Source organism: Conger conger, chromosome 10 (assembly GCF_963514075.1).
Source record: "Conger conger chromosome 10, fConCon1.1, whole genome shotgun sequence".
NCBI classification, from domain to species: Eukaryota; Metazoa; Chordata; class Actinopteri; order Anguilliformes; family Congridae; genus Conger; species Conger conger.
The window spans coordinates 51,608,893-51,625,866 of record NC_083769.1 but is presented as its reverse complement, the minus strand read 5'-3'; the positions used below and the strand labels follow the sequence as shown (position 1 = coordinate 51,625,866).

At 48.2% G+C, this 16,974-nt stretch overlaps 1 protein-coding gene across 1 annotated transcript in view; it reads right to left on the bottom strand.

The window, feature by feature from the left end:
* The window catches only part of LOC133139604 (5-aminolevulinate synthase, non-specific, mitochondrial-like), an 11,125-nt gene extending 3,408 nt beyond the window's left edge, over window positions 1-7,717 (bottom strand). Inside the window, exons 1-7 of the mRNA XM_061259176.1 lie at window positions 7,513-7,717; window positions 5,413-5,589; window positions 5,194-5,310; window positions 4,633-4,882; window positions 1,088-1,272; window positions 601-780; window positions 167-331 (exon numbers count right to left, since the gene is read on the bottom strand). Coding sequence (XP_061115160.1) covers window positions 167-331; window positions 601-780; window positions 1,088-1,272; window positions 4,633-4,882; window positions 5,194-5,310; window positions 5,413-5,589; window positions 7,513-7,717 — 1,279 coding nt within the window. The remainder of the gene's footprint in view (window positions 1-166; window positions 332-600; window positions 781-1,087; window positions 1,273-4,632; window positions 4,883-5,193; window positions 5,311-5,412; window positions 5,590-7,512) is intronic.
* Window positions 7,718-16,974: the final 9,257 nt, after the last annotated feature.

Genomic DNA, 16,974 nt, shown 5'->3' with positions numbered 1-16,974 from the left:
GCTCCAGACCCGCATCTGCATGAGCGTATGCATTTCACTGCTGCTACACACTAGACTGATTGGATAATCGCATGAGTAAGTAGGTGTACAGGTGGTCCTAATAAAGTGCTGAGTGAATATGCTTTAAAATGGACAGAAACACCTTATTCAAAGGCGCAGCCCTTACCCAGAGTCCCGGAGACGATGTCGATCTTGTGCATGACCCCGTCCCGTTCCCCGATCCCCCCGCCCCGGGCCCCGTACAGCCCGACCGCGTGCACCTCATCCACAAACGTGATGGCGCCGAACTGGTGTGCCACATCACACAGCTCCTCCAGCGGACACACCGCGCCTGAGTGAGAGAGAGAGAGTCTTGTACACAGCCCTGCGGACCCCACAGCCCAGGCTCCAGGCCCGCCCCCTTCCCACAGCCCCACCCACCCACAGCCTAAGCCCCACCCACCCATAGCCCTAGCCCCACCCATCCACAGCCTAGGCCCCAACCACCCCACAGGCCTAGCTCCGCCCACCCCACAGCCAGAGCTCCGCCCACCCACAGGCCAAGTCCTGCCACCCCACTCCCCAGCCCCACCCCCTGCGGCACACAGCCCTGCCCTGTACCATCCATGGAGTGCACAGTCTCGAAGGCGACGATCTTGGGCGTGGCTGGATCAGAACGCTGCAGGAGGGCATGCAGGTGAGATGGGTCATTGTGCCGGAAGATGAACTTCGGAACGCCACTGTTCCGGATGCCCTGAATCATGGAAGCATGATTCCCAGCGTCCGAGTAGATCTCACATCCTGGGAGAGCAAGAGTGCGTGAGCTCAGACAGACAGGCGCACTCGCAGACAGACAGGCACACTCGCAGACAGACAGGCACACTCGCAGTCAGACAGGCACACTCACAGACAGACAGGCACACTTGCAGTCAGACAGGCACACTCGCAGTCAGACAGGCACACTCACAGACAGACAGGCACACTTGCAGTCAGACAGGCACACTTGCAGTCAGACAGGCACACTTGCAGTCAGACAGGCACACTCGCAGACAAGACAGGCACACTCGCAGTCAGACAGGCGCACAGCGGTGTCTTGCGGACGCGGTACCGGGCAGCATCTTGGCGAGGGTGAACAGGGTGGAGTCGTTGGCCACGAAGCAGGAGGAGAAGAGCAGGGCGGAGTCCTTCCCATGCAGGTCGGCCAGCTCCCTCTCCAGATCCACATGGAACTTACTCGTCCCCGAAATGTTCCGCGTGCCTCCCGCCCCTGAGCCGTGCTGCCGCAGCGCGTCCCTGAGAGGGAGCGAGAGGCACTGAGTCAAAGGGACTCCTCCCTCAGCCAGGGCCCTGGCCCCAAACCCTTAGTCCTGGAGACCTTCAGGAGTTTCCACACCGTAAAAATCCGTCATCCCATCCTCATTATGAACCAGTGGCAATCCAGCCCCAATCCCCCAGCCCTCCTCAGCAATGCACAGGCCACCTCTCACCGGCAAACCTGGGTAGTCCAGAGAACGCCGGGCTGCTTGAAGACGGAAAGCAGCCACCCTGCTCTCCTAGTCCACCAGACCTTCCCTGACTTCCTGCACAGGACCGAAGCCTTTAGCCAATAGTGACCAGACCAAAAGACACCCACCATCTTACTCTGAATGCTCTTGGGAAAGTGCCCTGGGGGAGGTAAGCAACTTGTGCCACAAAGCTGAAACCACCAAGTTGTGTTTGTCCACGGTATGACACTTTTGAGAGGATCGACTTACAATTTGACAACCTGGCACACATCACATCCAACATGCCCCCCCAGTCTTTCCTCCCAGCCCTTTCTGACAAGAAGCCCCAGCATACAAAAGCTTCACTATGGACAGAAAACCTTCCCCAACCCCCAACACGCTCGAAGTCTGAAACAAATATTTATGATCCACCCAATCAAAAGCTTTTTCTTCATCCAGTGTGATCATGCTAAAGTCCAACTGGCAAAATGTTGAAAGGTCTGTCATGTCCCGAATAAGAAACAGATTGTCATGGATCGAACGCTGTGGTATGCAGCATGACTGGTCTTTGTGAATCACAGTACCAAGATGTTCCTTCAGCTTATTTAGGTTCATTTGAGAAGATCTTGGTCTGTGCATAGGAGCGCTACCGGTCGGCAGTTCTGCAGAAGGGCCAAGTGTCCCCTTTTTTGGCAGCAACATTGCTTGCTGACAGCTCACTGGTAACTCCCCAGTCTTGAAACATTCCTGGAGACCCTTGTAGAAGTCCTCCCCAATGCTGCTCCAGAAAGCCTTATAAAATTTAGATGGCAAGCGGTCCACACCAGGAGCACGACCAGTAGCCATTTGTTGCAGTGCTATTGTGAGCTCACCATAGGACTATCGAGCTTCCTCTGTTGTGCTGAGGTTCATGTAGGGAGTCCATCATGCAGCATAACTATCTCCGTACTGTTACTCTCTGCCTTGTAGAACTGTGAATAAAACTCTACCACTAGTAATTCCTGTAGATCTGAGGTTAACAGCCATCTAACACACAGAGGCAATGCAACTGCTTTTTTTTGCCCCACCTGCTTCTCTAAATTACAAACGAAAGAACTTCCATCCATCCATCCATCATCACCCGCTTATCCAGAGTCGGGTCGCGGGGGCAGTAGGCAAAGCCGGGTATTCCAGGCGTCCCTCTCCCCAGCAACGCATTCTAGCTCCTAGTTCCCCGGGGGACACGGTCGAAAGCCTTCTCCAAGTCCACAAAGCACGTGGACTGGATGGGCAAACTCCCATGACCCCGCCAGCAACCCTGCCAAGGTAAAGAGCTGGTTCACTGTTCCACGGCCAGGACGGAAGCCACATTGCTCCTCCTGAATCCGAGGTTCGACCGTCGGTCGGAGCCTCCTTTCCAGTACCCTAGAGTAAGCTTTCCCAGGGAGGCTGAGGAGTGTGATACCCCGGTAATTGGAGCACACCCTCCGGTCCCCCTTCTTTAAAATGGGGACCACCACCCCGGTCTGCCACTCTACAGGCACTGTCCCCGACCTCCACGCGACACTGAAGAGGCGTGTCAGCCAAGACAGCCCAACAATGTCCAGAGTCTTCAGCATCTCAGGGCGAATCTCATCTACACCAGGCGACTTGCCACTGAGGAGCTTTTTGACTACCTCAGCAACTTCCGCCAGGGATATAGGTGCAGATTCCCCCGAGTCTTCGGGCTCTGCCTCTTCCACAGAGGACGTGTTGTTCGGGTTCAGGAGCTCCTCGAACTGCTCTTTCCACCGCCCGACAATATACCCAGTCCGGGTCAGCAGTTCTCCTCCCCTGCTGAAAACAGCCTGAGACAAGCCCTGCTTTCCCTTTCTGAGTCGTCGGATGGTTTGCCAGAACTTCCTCGAGGCCAAAAGAAAGTCCTTCTCCATAGCCTCCCCGAACTCCTCCCATACCCAGGTTTTTGCTTCAGCGACTGCCGAAGCCGCAGCCCTTCTGGCCACCCGGTACCTGTCTGCTGCTTCAGGGGACCCCCGGGCCAGCCAAGCCCGAAAGGCCTCCTTCTTCAGCTTGACGGCCTCCCTCACCGCTGTTGTCCACCAGCGGGTTCTTGGGTTGCCGCCCCGACAGGCACCGATGACCTTCTGGCCACAGCTCCTGCTTGCCGCCTCTGCAATGGAGGCTTTGAACATGGCCCACTCGGACTCCATGTCCCCAGCTTCCCCCGGGATGCGTGAGAAGTTCTTCCGGAGGTGGGAGTTCAAGACCTCGCAAACAGGGGCCTCCGCCAGACGTTCCCAGTTCACCCTCACTACACGTTTGGGTTTACCGGGTCTGTCCGGCAGCCTCCCTGGCCACTTGATCCAACACCACCAGGTGGTGATCAGTTGACAGCTCTGCTCCTCTCTTCACCCGAGTGTCCAAGACATACGGCCGCAGGTCTGATGATACGACCACAAAGTCGATCATCGATCTTTGACCTAAGGTGCTCTGGTACCAAGTACACTTATGAGCTACCCTATGCTCGAACATGGTGTTTGTTATCGACAATCCATGACCAGCACAGAAGTCCAATAACAAAACACCGCTTGGGTTCAGATCCGGCAGGCCGTTCCTCCCAATCACCCCCCTCCAGGTTTCTCCGTCATTGCCCACGTGAGCGTTGAAGTCGCCCAGCAGAACTATGGAGTCTCTGGGTGGCACCCTTTCCAGGATGCCGCCCAGTGACTCCAAGAATGCCGGATACTCTGAACTGCCGTTTGGTGCATAAGCACAAATGACAGTCAGAGCTTTCCCCCCAGCGACACGTAGTCGCAGAGAGGCGACCCTCTCGTTCCCCGGGTGGAACTCCAACACAGTGGCGCTCAGCTGGTGGCTTGTGAGTATCCCCACACCTGCCCGGTGCCTCTCACATTGAGCAACTCCAGAAAAGAACAGAGTCCAGCCCCTCTCCAGGAGTTTGGTTCTGGAACCAGTACTGTGCGTGGAGGTGAGCCCAACTATATCTAGTTGGTACCGCTCCGCCTCCCGCACTAGCTCCGGAAAGAACTTGATGCATCCATTTCATTTAAACCCCTAAAATCTCCAAACTCCCTCAGTGCCCTCTTCATCTCCATGGTAGAATGAAAGAGAGAGGGAGGCACATCAGAAGTACGTCATGCCCAGCTGAAGGACAGGCGGACACACTCACATGACAGCGTTGAGCACTTGAGGGTGGCGGCTCATGCCCAGGTAGTCGTTGCTGCACCACACGGTGACGTCCCTCTTGGAGGACAGCGTCTCTGTGTCCCTCTTGGAGGACAGCGTCTCTGTGTAGTCATCAGCCATGGGAAAGGACAGGGCTCGCCGGTTGACGGTTTTAAACACACGGTACGTGTGGTCGCTCCGCTTCGCCTCAATCTTCTTCTCAAAGAAACGATCATAGTAGAAGCTGGACACGGCTGCAAACCAGGGAGAGCCCTTACAGTCCAACAGCTACACCTGGGGTACCGGGAACAGTGTTCTGGTACAGGTGTGTAGGTTTAGGTTTTGGGGTACATGTGTGCAGGTGCAGTGTTTAGGGGGTACAGCTATTTGTACAGGTGTGCAGGTATAGTGTTAAGAGGTACAGGTATTTGTGGAGTACAAGGGTACAGGTGCAGTGTTTACAGGTAGAGGTGTATGGATACAGGTGTGCAGGTGCAATGTTTATGGGAACAGGTGTATGGGTACAGGTATTTGGGGTACAGGTGTGCAGGTGCAGTGCTCTTACTTTTGGGCATGTTGTCCTGCACCAGGTGGGACACCCGGGGGGGGCGCTGCTTCAGCAGGTCCTGCAGGAGGCCGGGGGGGTCTGGGGGTGTGGGGGGGCTGCTCCCCCCAGGGCCCACTGGGGACAGCAGCTCTGAGGAGAGAAGCACAGTCACCCTGCAGCCAATCACAGCCCTCTGACATCAGCCGGATGGTGGCGGCGGGTGGAGGCGGGGCTTACCTCTGCGCACCTGAATCTCCTGCACGTCCTCCTGCAGCTCCACCCTGGCCTGCCACACCACTCTGCTCCCCGGCCCCGTGCCCATCTCCACCGCCAGGAAGGGGCAATTAGAGCCTGAAGCTGGGCCTGGGGGCAGCAGGGAGTGGCCTGGGGGCAGGCCGGCTGGGGCCTCAGAGCCTGGGGGTGAGAAACACAGCACAAACAGGCCTGGTATTAATGCACACACTACTGATGAATGGAAACCATGTTGATGTAACATACAGTGTTGGTGATTGACAGTGTTGGTGTAATGTACAGTGTTGGTGATTGACAGTGTTGGTGTAGTGTACAGTGTTGGTGATTGACAGTGTTGATGTAATTGTGTTGGTGATTGACAGTGTTGGTGTAGTGTACAGTGTTGGTGATTGACAGTGTTGATGTAGTGTACAGTGTTGGTGATTGACAGTGTTGGTGTAGTGTACAGTGTTGGTGATTGACAGTGTTGATGTAATTGTGTTGGTAATTGACAGTGTTGGTGTAGTGTACAGTGTTGGTGATTGACAGTGTTGGTGTAGTGCACAGTGTTGGTGATTGACAGTGTTGGTGTAGTGTACAGTGTTGGTGATTGACAGTGTTGATGTATTGTACAGTGTTGGTGATTGACAGTGTTGGTGTAGTGTACAGTGTTGGTGATTGACAGTGTTGGTGTAGTGTACAGTGTTGGTGATTGACAGTGTTGGTGTAGTGTACAGTGTTGGTGATTGACAGTGTTGGTGTAGTGTACAGTGTTGGTGATTGACAGTGTTGGTGTAGTGCACAGTGTTGGTGATTGACAGTGTTGATGTAGTGTACAGTGTTGGTGATTGACAGTGTTGATGTAGTGCACAGTGTTTGTGATTGACAGTGTTGATGCAGTGTACAGTGTTGGTGATTGACAGTGTTGATGTAGTGTACAGTGTTGGTGATTGACAGTGTTGGTGTAATGTACAGTGTTGGTGATTGACAGTGTTGGTGTAGTGTACAGTGTTGGTGATTGACAGTGTTGATGTAGTGTACAGTGTTGGTGATTGACAGTGTTGGTGATTAATGGAAATGGGCTTTGGTGTCCTGGGGCCCGATTACAGAAATTTCCAACCTTAAGTCCAAAGTTAGGATAGGATAAGTCTAAGAATAGATTTTTCACAAATTCGTATTACAGAAGCAAATCTTAACTTACTTTAAGAATCTTATGTTATCTACTCCATCCTATCTTATCTCAAGGTTAGGAAATCTTAAATATGCGATCCGGAATCGATGATCAACTTTCATGTCTGTTACTTAACAACTGACAAAGCTTTTTTCATCTTTCATCTAGCTAGCGATCTCTAGCAGAGGGGAGCACACGTAGGCGTAACCTTTGGGGGAGACACACTTCTGACGTAGTTACAGGTCTCGCAAGCATACTGTCTAGCAATTAATGAAAATATGTGGGTGTGTGTGTGCGCGTGTGACGGTTCCCATACGACCGGTAAGGTTACATACCGGTCCGAAGCATAACGCGGATTTCAGTACCACACGTAAACGTCACACTCCCTCTATCGACTCAGTCAGTAGCAGTGACAGCGGGTACCGTTCGCAAGCTAGCTAACAACGTTAAACTCTCAAAATTATAAAGCGAAACGGTAACGTTATAACATACAACAAACTAAGTATAACATAGAATTACAATAGTTAAATAAAACAATTGAATTGCTAAATTCCTTTGTAATAAAAAGACGTTTGTGTGGTAATTTGCCTTTAATTTTTAAGAAGGTAGCCATTTAACCGTTTTAAAAGAAGCCAAATAAGAGAGCAGTAATTATGATAGTTAGCCAGCTAGCTAGAGTACGCGACTGTTCTAGCTAATGTTAGTTCCAAAGGCTAACAATGAAGCTAGGACACCAACAGAGTTGCCCTAAAATTAGGAAACTTTATTTGGGATTTTGGCAAGTTAGGATGCTTCTGGAGTTGGGATAGGAAAATGGACTTAATAACTTTTGTTCTTCAATGGCTATTTTCTTAAACCGGGTCCTATCTGAAGTTACCATAGTTACTATACAGATGAGCTATGAAGTGTCAGCAATACGGGCCCCTGGTGAAGACTGCAGTACTCACGCTCTCCAGCAGGCGGGGTCTGGGTTGGGGGGGAGGAGGAGGCAGCTCGCAGGGGGCCGATGGCGAGGGGGCGTGAGGCCAGGTCCATCATCACGGGACATTTGAGGGCGAAGCCCAGCAGAGACCGCCCCGCCTGCTGCAACACCGCCAGGGGAACCCGGGACAGGAAGGGGCAGCGCATCACCCCGGCCATGGAGCACTGTCTGAGCCTGCAGCGTGACCCAAACACAACCACAACCATCAAACAACCTTCACCCTGGCCATGGAGCACTGTCTGAGCCTGCAGCATGACCCAAACACAACCACAACCATCAAACAACCTTCACCCTGGCCATGGAGCACTGTCTGAGCCTGCAGCATGACCCAAACACAACCACAACCGTCAAACAACCTTCACCCTGGCCATGGAGCACTGTCTGAGCCTGCAGCATGACCCAAACACAACCACAACCATCAAACAACCTTCACCCTGGCCATGGAGCACTGTCTGAGCCTGCAGCGTGACCCAAACACAACCACAACCATCAAACAACCTTCACCCTGGCCATGGAGCACTGTCTGAGCCTGCAGCACGCCCCAAACACAACCACAACCATCAAACAACCTTCACCCTGGCCATGGAGCACTGTCTGAGCCTGCAGCGTGACCCAAACACAACCACAACCATCAAACAACTAAACAAAAAACACCAAGCAACCATAAATCAACCATCAAACTCCTCAATCCATAACAAAACAGCCTTCAACATTTGAATCCACAACATGACCATCAAATAACCTACGAAAAACCTTTTAAGCCACAACATTCAGGTTCAAATAACCTTCAAAGAACAATCCATAAACCATCAAATACTGCATGAATCTTGAAGTGAATCTGTAAAATTCACACATCTGTGAATGTGTGACTGTATCATTTCCCCAACCGCTTCCCAAAGCATTAAACTCATTTGTACTACTGCAAACATACTAACAAATCCAAACAAACTCACCGGAGTGTTTGCCAGTCCACAGCGGACCACAAACAGAACACCCTTCTGAACATGATGCACAGGATGCAGGTCACAGGAGAGAGCAGCAGGGAGAGTGGCCCGGTCTCTCTCCTCCCTCTCTCTCCCTAACTGGCCTTGCAGAGGGTCACAGCTGTTCCTGGCACAGCGACAAAACCCACTCAACTCAAGAGCTCCTGGTGCTCCCGGACCAAAGGCCCCGTAACAGACCAGCTTCCAGAGACAGCACACACGCACACACAGGCACACACAGGCAAAGGCACACACACATACACACAGGCACACGCACACACACACACACACTCCCACACACGCACACACAGGCACACACAGGCAAATGCACACACACATACACACACATACACACAGGCACACGCACACACACCCACACATGCACACACACACACACATACACGCAGACGCACACACATACACACCCACACGCACACACATACACACACACACACACACGCACACATACACGCACACGCGCACATACACACAGACGCACACACACACATCACACAGGCACACATACACACACATACACATACACACAGGCACACACACACACACATGCACACGCACACTAAGATATTTGCAGCGGGTCTTGCTGTAGTCGCTGGAGTCAGTGATTCCAGGACATCAGAGTCAAAGTGCATCTGAGGTGAGGCTGGATCAGCTTACACTCATACCTGCTCTCCAGCACACAAACAGGCCCATTCACATCGGGGTCTGTTGTTCGCTCCTCTGAATAGAATGTCCCAACAAGCCTTTTCCCTCAAAAACAGCACAGAAACAGAATCATGCGTTCCTCCAGCCTTTATAGAACAATCCATCAAGCGTCAAATACTGCATGAATCTTAAAGTGAATCTGAATCTGTGACTGTATCATATCCCCAACCGCTTCCCAAACCATTAAACTAATTTGTACTTCTGCAAACATACTAACAAATATCACAGGAAACAAACAAAAGAACCATGAGGAACATTAAATGAGACCTAAATAAAGTACATAAGTAGATACCCATGTATATATAAAGTACATCATCATCATCATCATCATCATCATCATCATCTCTTAAAGCCCAGTTAAGGGGGGGGTTCTTGCTACTGTTACATGGTTTCTGTTCCCACTCCACACCCTTACCCTCATGTGCTTTAAGGGGTCAGGGCTGGTATTTCCCCATTCTCTTACTCTGCAAAGTGTCTTTGTGACAGCATTCTGTGAAACCTGCTATACAAATAAAACTGAATGGAATTAAAAAGGCACAGAAGGGCGTCAGTGATCCCAGGACATAGGTGCGTCTCGGGCACCACGCCTGCGTGGGGCTGCCTACTTCACCACCTACCTTTAACTGTCCCATCCCTTATGCTGGTGGCTCAGTTGGATCCCTCATTACAGTTCTGACATTACAGTCTTACAGTGGAGGAGAGGCTCCCCTCTATAGCCCACTTTCTCCACACACTTCTTCCCATTGGGCTACGGAGTATTCTTCACAAATACCTGTCAAAGTCCTGCCCTGCATTTTGTTACAATTAATTTGCTAATTAGCACAATTCCTCAGGCAAGAGTTTGGAAGAAACATGAGAGGACATTTACTTTCTGATGCCTGGACTTTGAAAGGGGCTCCGACATGTGAAGTCGAGATGCAGGTGCTAAACCGCGGATATCCCTCCCCAAACACACAGCGCCCAAAAACACACACGCACTGTTTTTTATTACATATATAGTAATTTGAAATTGTACAGCACTTCGGTTAACTGCAGTCATTTTAAACTTGCTTTATAAATAAATATTACTTGACTTCACATCTATAGTGTAGGTAAATCCCACTGCGTGCCCTGGCGGGATCCATCCCTGTACTAGCCTGTTAGTAATGCTACCCAGTAACTTATTCAAAGCAAATTGCTAAATCACTACGCCAATTACAGTTCCAATAGCAAATCAATTTAAAAGTTTAATTCCAAGCCGCGTCAGTTAGTAAAGTCTTTAGCCCAGCACTGACTCAGTCTCCACTGGTACTTGAGTAAACTATCACGGAAAGATGGGTTGAGCTACTCGAAACGCCGACTCACCAAAAGTGAGCTTTACGTGAAAGAATATTCTTTATTTTTTTGTTACCTGATTCTTTGCAGTCAACGTCCGTGATTTTTTTTTTAACTTGGCTGGCTCAGTGTACGGTGGCACAACCAATTACGTATTACGTTAAGCTGCTGTTACTCGTGAGGCGTTGCTGTCGTTATCCTGCAATGAGGACGAACGGAGTGCCACCAGTCTGCGCAACCAGTTATGAACTCAAGAGGTGTGTTTGAGATGAACAAAAAAACAGGCGAGAATAGCCGTTTGTAGTATGGGGAGGAGTCAAAAAGTCGGACACTTAACTAGCCTGCTCGCTTCGTCTAGCAATGGCGGTCTATTTTTGTTTTGTACATTACAATATCCGTCCCACGAAACCAATGAAGAGGTTAGGACTGACTCTATGAAATATCTATAAAATAGCACTATTAACTTCTTATTTTTAACTGAACTGGGTACACTATATGGTGTTGCAAATTGAAAATAATGCAATATGCTATGGTTGCTGGGAAATTGCTTGATTCATGAGAATATTATTTTCTTACATGTAGGTTTAATGTTCTTATTGTTTTGAAGGCAAAGGGTGGTCACACCAAATATTGATTTGATTTAGATTTTTCTTCTGTTAATCCACTTCTTCTGTTCATGCATTTTGTTAATTGATAAAAAATAAACTATTAACATTTCTATTTTTGAAAGGATTCTTATTTTACAGCATTTTTTCACACCTGCCTAAAACTTTTGCGCAGTACTGTATATATATTGATGTGGAGGAATAATTATTCAGCAGGCATTTATTATGTAAGATGTGTACAATGAGATATTGGCCTATACAGTCAGGTCCATAAATATTGGGACATGGACACAATTCTCCTCTTTTTGGCTCTATACACCACCACAATGGATTTGAAATGAAACGAACAAGATGTGCTTTAACTGCAGACTTTCAGCTTTAATTTGAGGGTATTTACATCCAAATCAGGTGAACGGTGTAGGAATTACAACAGTTTCTATATGTGCCTCACACTTTTTAAGGGACCAAAAGTAATGGGACAATTGGCTGCTCAGCTGTTCCATGGCCAGGTGTGTGTTATTCCCTCATTATCTCATTTACAAGGAGCAGATAAAAGGTCTAGAGTTCATTTCAAGTGTGCTATTTGCATTTGGAATCTGTTGCTGTCAACTCTCAATATGAGATCCAAAGAGCTGTCACTATCAGTGAAGCAAGCCATCATTGGGCTGAAAAATTAAAACAAACCCATCAGAGAGATAGCAAAAACATTAGGTGTGGCAAATCAACTGTTTGGAACATTCTTAAAAAGAAAGAACGCATCAAGCTCAGCAACACCAAAAGACCCGGAAGACCACGGAAAACAACTGTGGTGGATGACAGAAAAATTATTTCCCTGGTGAAGAAAAACCCCTTCACAACAGTTAAAGTGTCAAAGTCAACAATCAAGAGAAGACTTCACCAGAGTGAATACAGAGGGTTCACCACAAGATGTAAACCATTGGTGAGCCTCAAAAACAGCAAGACCAGATTAGAGTTTGCCAAACAACATCTAAAAAAGCCTTTACAGTTCTGGAACAACATCCTATGGACAGATGAGACAAAGATCAACTTGTACCAGAATGATGGGAAGAGAAGAGTATGGAGAAGGAAAGGAACTGCTCATGATCCAAAACATACCACCTCATCAGTGAAGCATGGTGGTGGTAGTGTCATGGCGTGGGTATGTATGGCTGCCAATGGAACTGGTTCCCTTGTATTTATTGATGATGTGACTGCTGACAAAAGCAGTAGGATGAATTCTGAAGTGTTTCGGGCAATATTATCTGCTCATATTCAGCCAAATGCTTCAGAACTCATTGGATGGCGCTTCACAGTGCAGATGGACAATGACCCGAAGCATACTGCGAAAGCAACCAAAGAGTTTTTTAAGGCAAAGAAGTGGAATGTTATGCTGTAAAACCCCACAGCTAACCCAATGACGGAATTTAGCGGGGGCCGAAGGGGATTTTGCGTGCTTGTCCTTCTGGCGTTGCTGGGAGAACATTAGTTGGGTTAATTATTATCCTCCGTACAAGAACAGAGCACAATTATGTTTAAGAATATACTGGGTCCGTTGCCATGGGTCGGATATGGATTGACCTGCCCCATATCCCGCTTATAGCTGGCCAGAAACGGATCAGTACAATTCTTAATATTCTCCGTTCTCAAACGGGGCCGTATTGTACGCTTAGTGGTTACTATAGTTTTACTCGTTTATCTGACTCCATTCAAAATATAATTTAGCAATTTGGGTTTGCAACTTACGCGGACCTCGGGAGTGACATTCGACTTGTACCTGCGCCACCATTACTCAATAGGTGCTCCCGGGATTAGCATTCCTGCTGAAATCTCAGTTCAGTGGAGAACTCAGAGGCTGAGGGTCCAATCAACACAATACATGCAAACCTGCCATGATATTTGCGAGCCCAGGTCGGCGTAGCATTGTCTGGGCTCCTTAGAGCTAATTTGGCAGGAACCAGCCGTAACGCCCATGGGTTCCCTTCGCACCAGATTACAAGAGCCTTGCGTCGCCCGACCCTTTAAGGGACAGAAATTGCTGGCCTCACAACTTAGAACTATCACAGGTGTACCGCCCCGCCGATCGGTCGGTCTTCGGCCACCATTTCCCCCTGAGTATTTCAGTTGTAATTTAGGCTGAAAAGGTACAAGATGAATTAGAGTCATGGAGATCACGCAAGTTACAAGCAAAATAGTTTATTCGCAGACAGGTAGGTTATTAGCTTTAGAATATCACAATCAAGTATAAAATATACAAATTAAGAATAGAGATAGAGTAAATAATCATACCTAGCCTGCTTGGACTACACACAAACACAGAGTATAGAATATGCCGTATGGAAAGTCGAATACGATCTTCCTGATACATACATACATACATACATACACAAGACATGTTGTGTGGGAAGTCGAATACGATCTTCCCAGATTGGTCTGTCTCCCTTGCTTTTATGCCAAATCATACGTTTGAAACCAGGCGGCAGTGCCATAAATCAACCTGGAGGGGTGGTCAAATCTGGAATTTAGACCCCCACCATTGGGGGTTGTTGAGTAGGGAAAATGAGATGATTACCAGGAGAGGACGTGTAGGTTTTCCCTTGGGATACTGAAACTATAGTTTATTAAATTCCATTTGGTATGAAATGTATCTCATCCGATTCCTTGATTTTATCAGATCACATCCATACCAAACAGATTACCCTTATGTTTTCTTATGTTGCAGTTATCATGAAACTTCCCTCCTGATTATCCATTTTACATGCAATTCCTGTTACCATTACATAAGACTTAATGCAGTAATACAAGGATCACATGGGCAATGTTTTCAAGGTGTTACCGGGTCTATTTACTATCTTAATAGCAGTTTTGAATATTTAATCTAAGAGAGCAGTCACCGGTGTAATGACAGCAGTGCCCAAATGAGGGCACTGTGGCATTGTCCGGAGTCTTCCCCCTTGGAAGTGACCAGGTATGGGGTCACAGGGAGGTCACCAATGTTCGGGAGGATTCTTTTCCCATGACCCAACTGGCCTTGGACCACTCATACATCTTAACTCCCCAACAGGTAGTCTAAACAACATTGGAACCCCAGCTCTCAGGCCCCTCACACATGGCAGCCCTTCCTGACCTTAACCACCATGCTACAGGCCACCCCATCATATCTATGAATGCTGTAGTTGGGAGTTTTCATGATAACTGCATTATGCTGTAAATATGTTTTTGTGCCTCTCATGGTAATATACCTTTTGGATAAACCTGATTTGGGTGAATGAAAGGAAAGGAGACATTCCAGACTGTTTGGTTTCTTCTCCTTATCTCCGAAATCCAGGCCTTGACCCTAAAAGTGAGTCACCCATCTATAATTTACAGCCAGGCCCACCAGGCAGGGGGCTAAAACACATGGCTTCTACAGAGACAACTTTTGCCCAGTTTCCCCTCGGCTCCTGAATGGTTGTGATATCAAAGGTAGACTGTTACAAAAACTAGACCATTACACCAGTCACACTGAACCAATCAGAATAACACCAAACATCACTATATTCTGACCTGGGATTATCATGAAACATCTTTATGCCCTCTCCAGTACTCCTGTACTCAAATCCTGTAGGAATGTGAGAAAAGGGGGGCCCCCAGGGCCTAAGAAGGTGCCTCTAAGAATCCTTCTCTAGCTCTCCCCCACAGGCATGTGTGCCAACGGTGGGGGCTAACAATGTATGCTCCAGGAGAGGGAAGTCAGCAAGCTGACCAGTGCATGAGACCAAATGTTACTTATGACTGGCTTACAATGCAATGGCCAAGTCAATCACCTGACCTGAATCCGATTGAACATGTATTTCACTTGCTGAAGACAAAACTGAAGGGAAAATGCCCCAAGAACAAGCAGGAACTGAAGACAGTTGCAGTAGAGGCCTGGCAGAGCATCACCAGGGATGAAACCCAGCGTCTGGTGATGTCTATGCGTTCCAGACTTCAGGCTGTAATTGACTGCAAAGGATTTGCAACCAAGTATTAAAAAGTAAAAGTTTGATTTATGATTGTTGGTTTGTCCCATTACTTTTGGTCCCTTAAAAAGTGGGAGGCACATATACAAACTGTTGTAATTCCTACACCGTTCACCCTGAAATTAAAGCTGAAAGTCTGCAGTTAAAGCACATCTTGTTCATTTCATTTCAAATCCATTGTGGCGGTGTATAGAGCCAAAAAGATGAGAATTGTGTCGATGTCCCAATATTTATGGACCTGACTGTATATTATAGTTTACCTGTGTATACAATTGAGCCTACATCTGGCAATTTCGTTGAATAATAATTTTCAGACTATTGATAATATTCGGCCAGATAATTATTCTTTGGATTTTATGTGGGGCTATATGAGAATGCCTAGAAATACTATAACACTCACTACAAATTGGTGTGAATCAAGTCTTAATTTATTATTAGTAGTAGTATTAGTGTAAATATTGGTATTATTATTAGTATTGGATACAGGAGTTTGTGTTCCAAGAGCTTCTTCAAATTACTTTCTCATTATATTTTATGGCAGGGTCTTGATATAGTCATTTTGATATAAACTCCATTGCAGAGACAGCATTTAATAACTCCAAAATCATTTGGTGTCTGTCTGACCATTCATGAAGTTTATCTTGGAATAATGATTCCATTACATTACATTAATGGCATTTGGCAGAAGCTCTTATCCAGAGCAACATACAGTTGATTAGACTAAGCAGGAGACAATCCTCCCCTGGTATCAGGGTGGGGTTGGAGCGGAGGACCAAGTGCGACTAAATAATACCCCTCCTAGATCCCAGGGGCAGTGTACAGGGATAAGTGGGACAAAAAAATGAGAATAACTCCCGTAACAGGGGGGAGAACAAAAACAAACCCGAAGGCAATTCTTAATAGGGAAAACAGAAAAGGAGCCCAAAATGGCTGAAGAAAATAAAACGACCCTTTGAGAACAGGGCGAGTGTACCGACCAGTAACTGTGCCGAATAACGAGCACAGAGAGTGCCCAATCAGGGGCAATGAAATAAAAATACAACCTAGCCAAAAACAGCGTAGGCTAAACAAAAACCATGAGGCGCAGCTCAGGAATAAACACAAACCAAAATACATTTACCGGGGACAACGTCCCTCTACCGCCGGCTCACACGAGCCCAAAATAAAAGAAGAAAATAAACCCTTAGGGAAGGCGTCGGTAGAACCACACCAAACGCCTTCCTACCTTTTAGAATAATTTGTTAGAAAGTTTTGATAAGTGAACACACACCTGCACAGTACCTGACTCAAACCTTGAGTCTACCGTGTACATTTACCGGCTTGGTGTTAGAGCGAACAGTAACACAAAAGCACTGAGGCTCATACAAACTGGCCTTAAATACACAGCTGGGAGGCCATTCCCCTAATGCAAATGAGGAACAGGTGATAACAATGATCCTAGGCCCTCTAGCGGTCACCACGGGAATAACCACCCACCATGACAGGACCCCCCCACGAAGGAGCGGCCCCAGACGCTCCCTCAGCCCCGTGCCTGTGGAACTCCCGAATCAGTTCCGGGTCCAAAATGTCCCTAGAGGAGACCCAACAGCGCTCCTCCGGCCCGAAACCCTCCCAGTCAATGAGGTACTGCCTGCCTCTGCCTCTGCGGCGCTCTGCCAAAATGCGGCGCACGGTGTAGACTGGGCCCCCATCGATCAGCCGTGGAGGTGGTGGAGGAACCTCCGCCGGGGCCAGCACACCAGTACACACCGGTTTGAGGCGAGAGACATGGAAGGTGGGGTGGATCTTCATG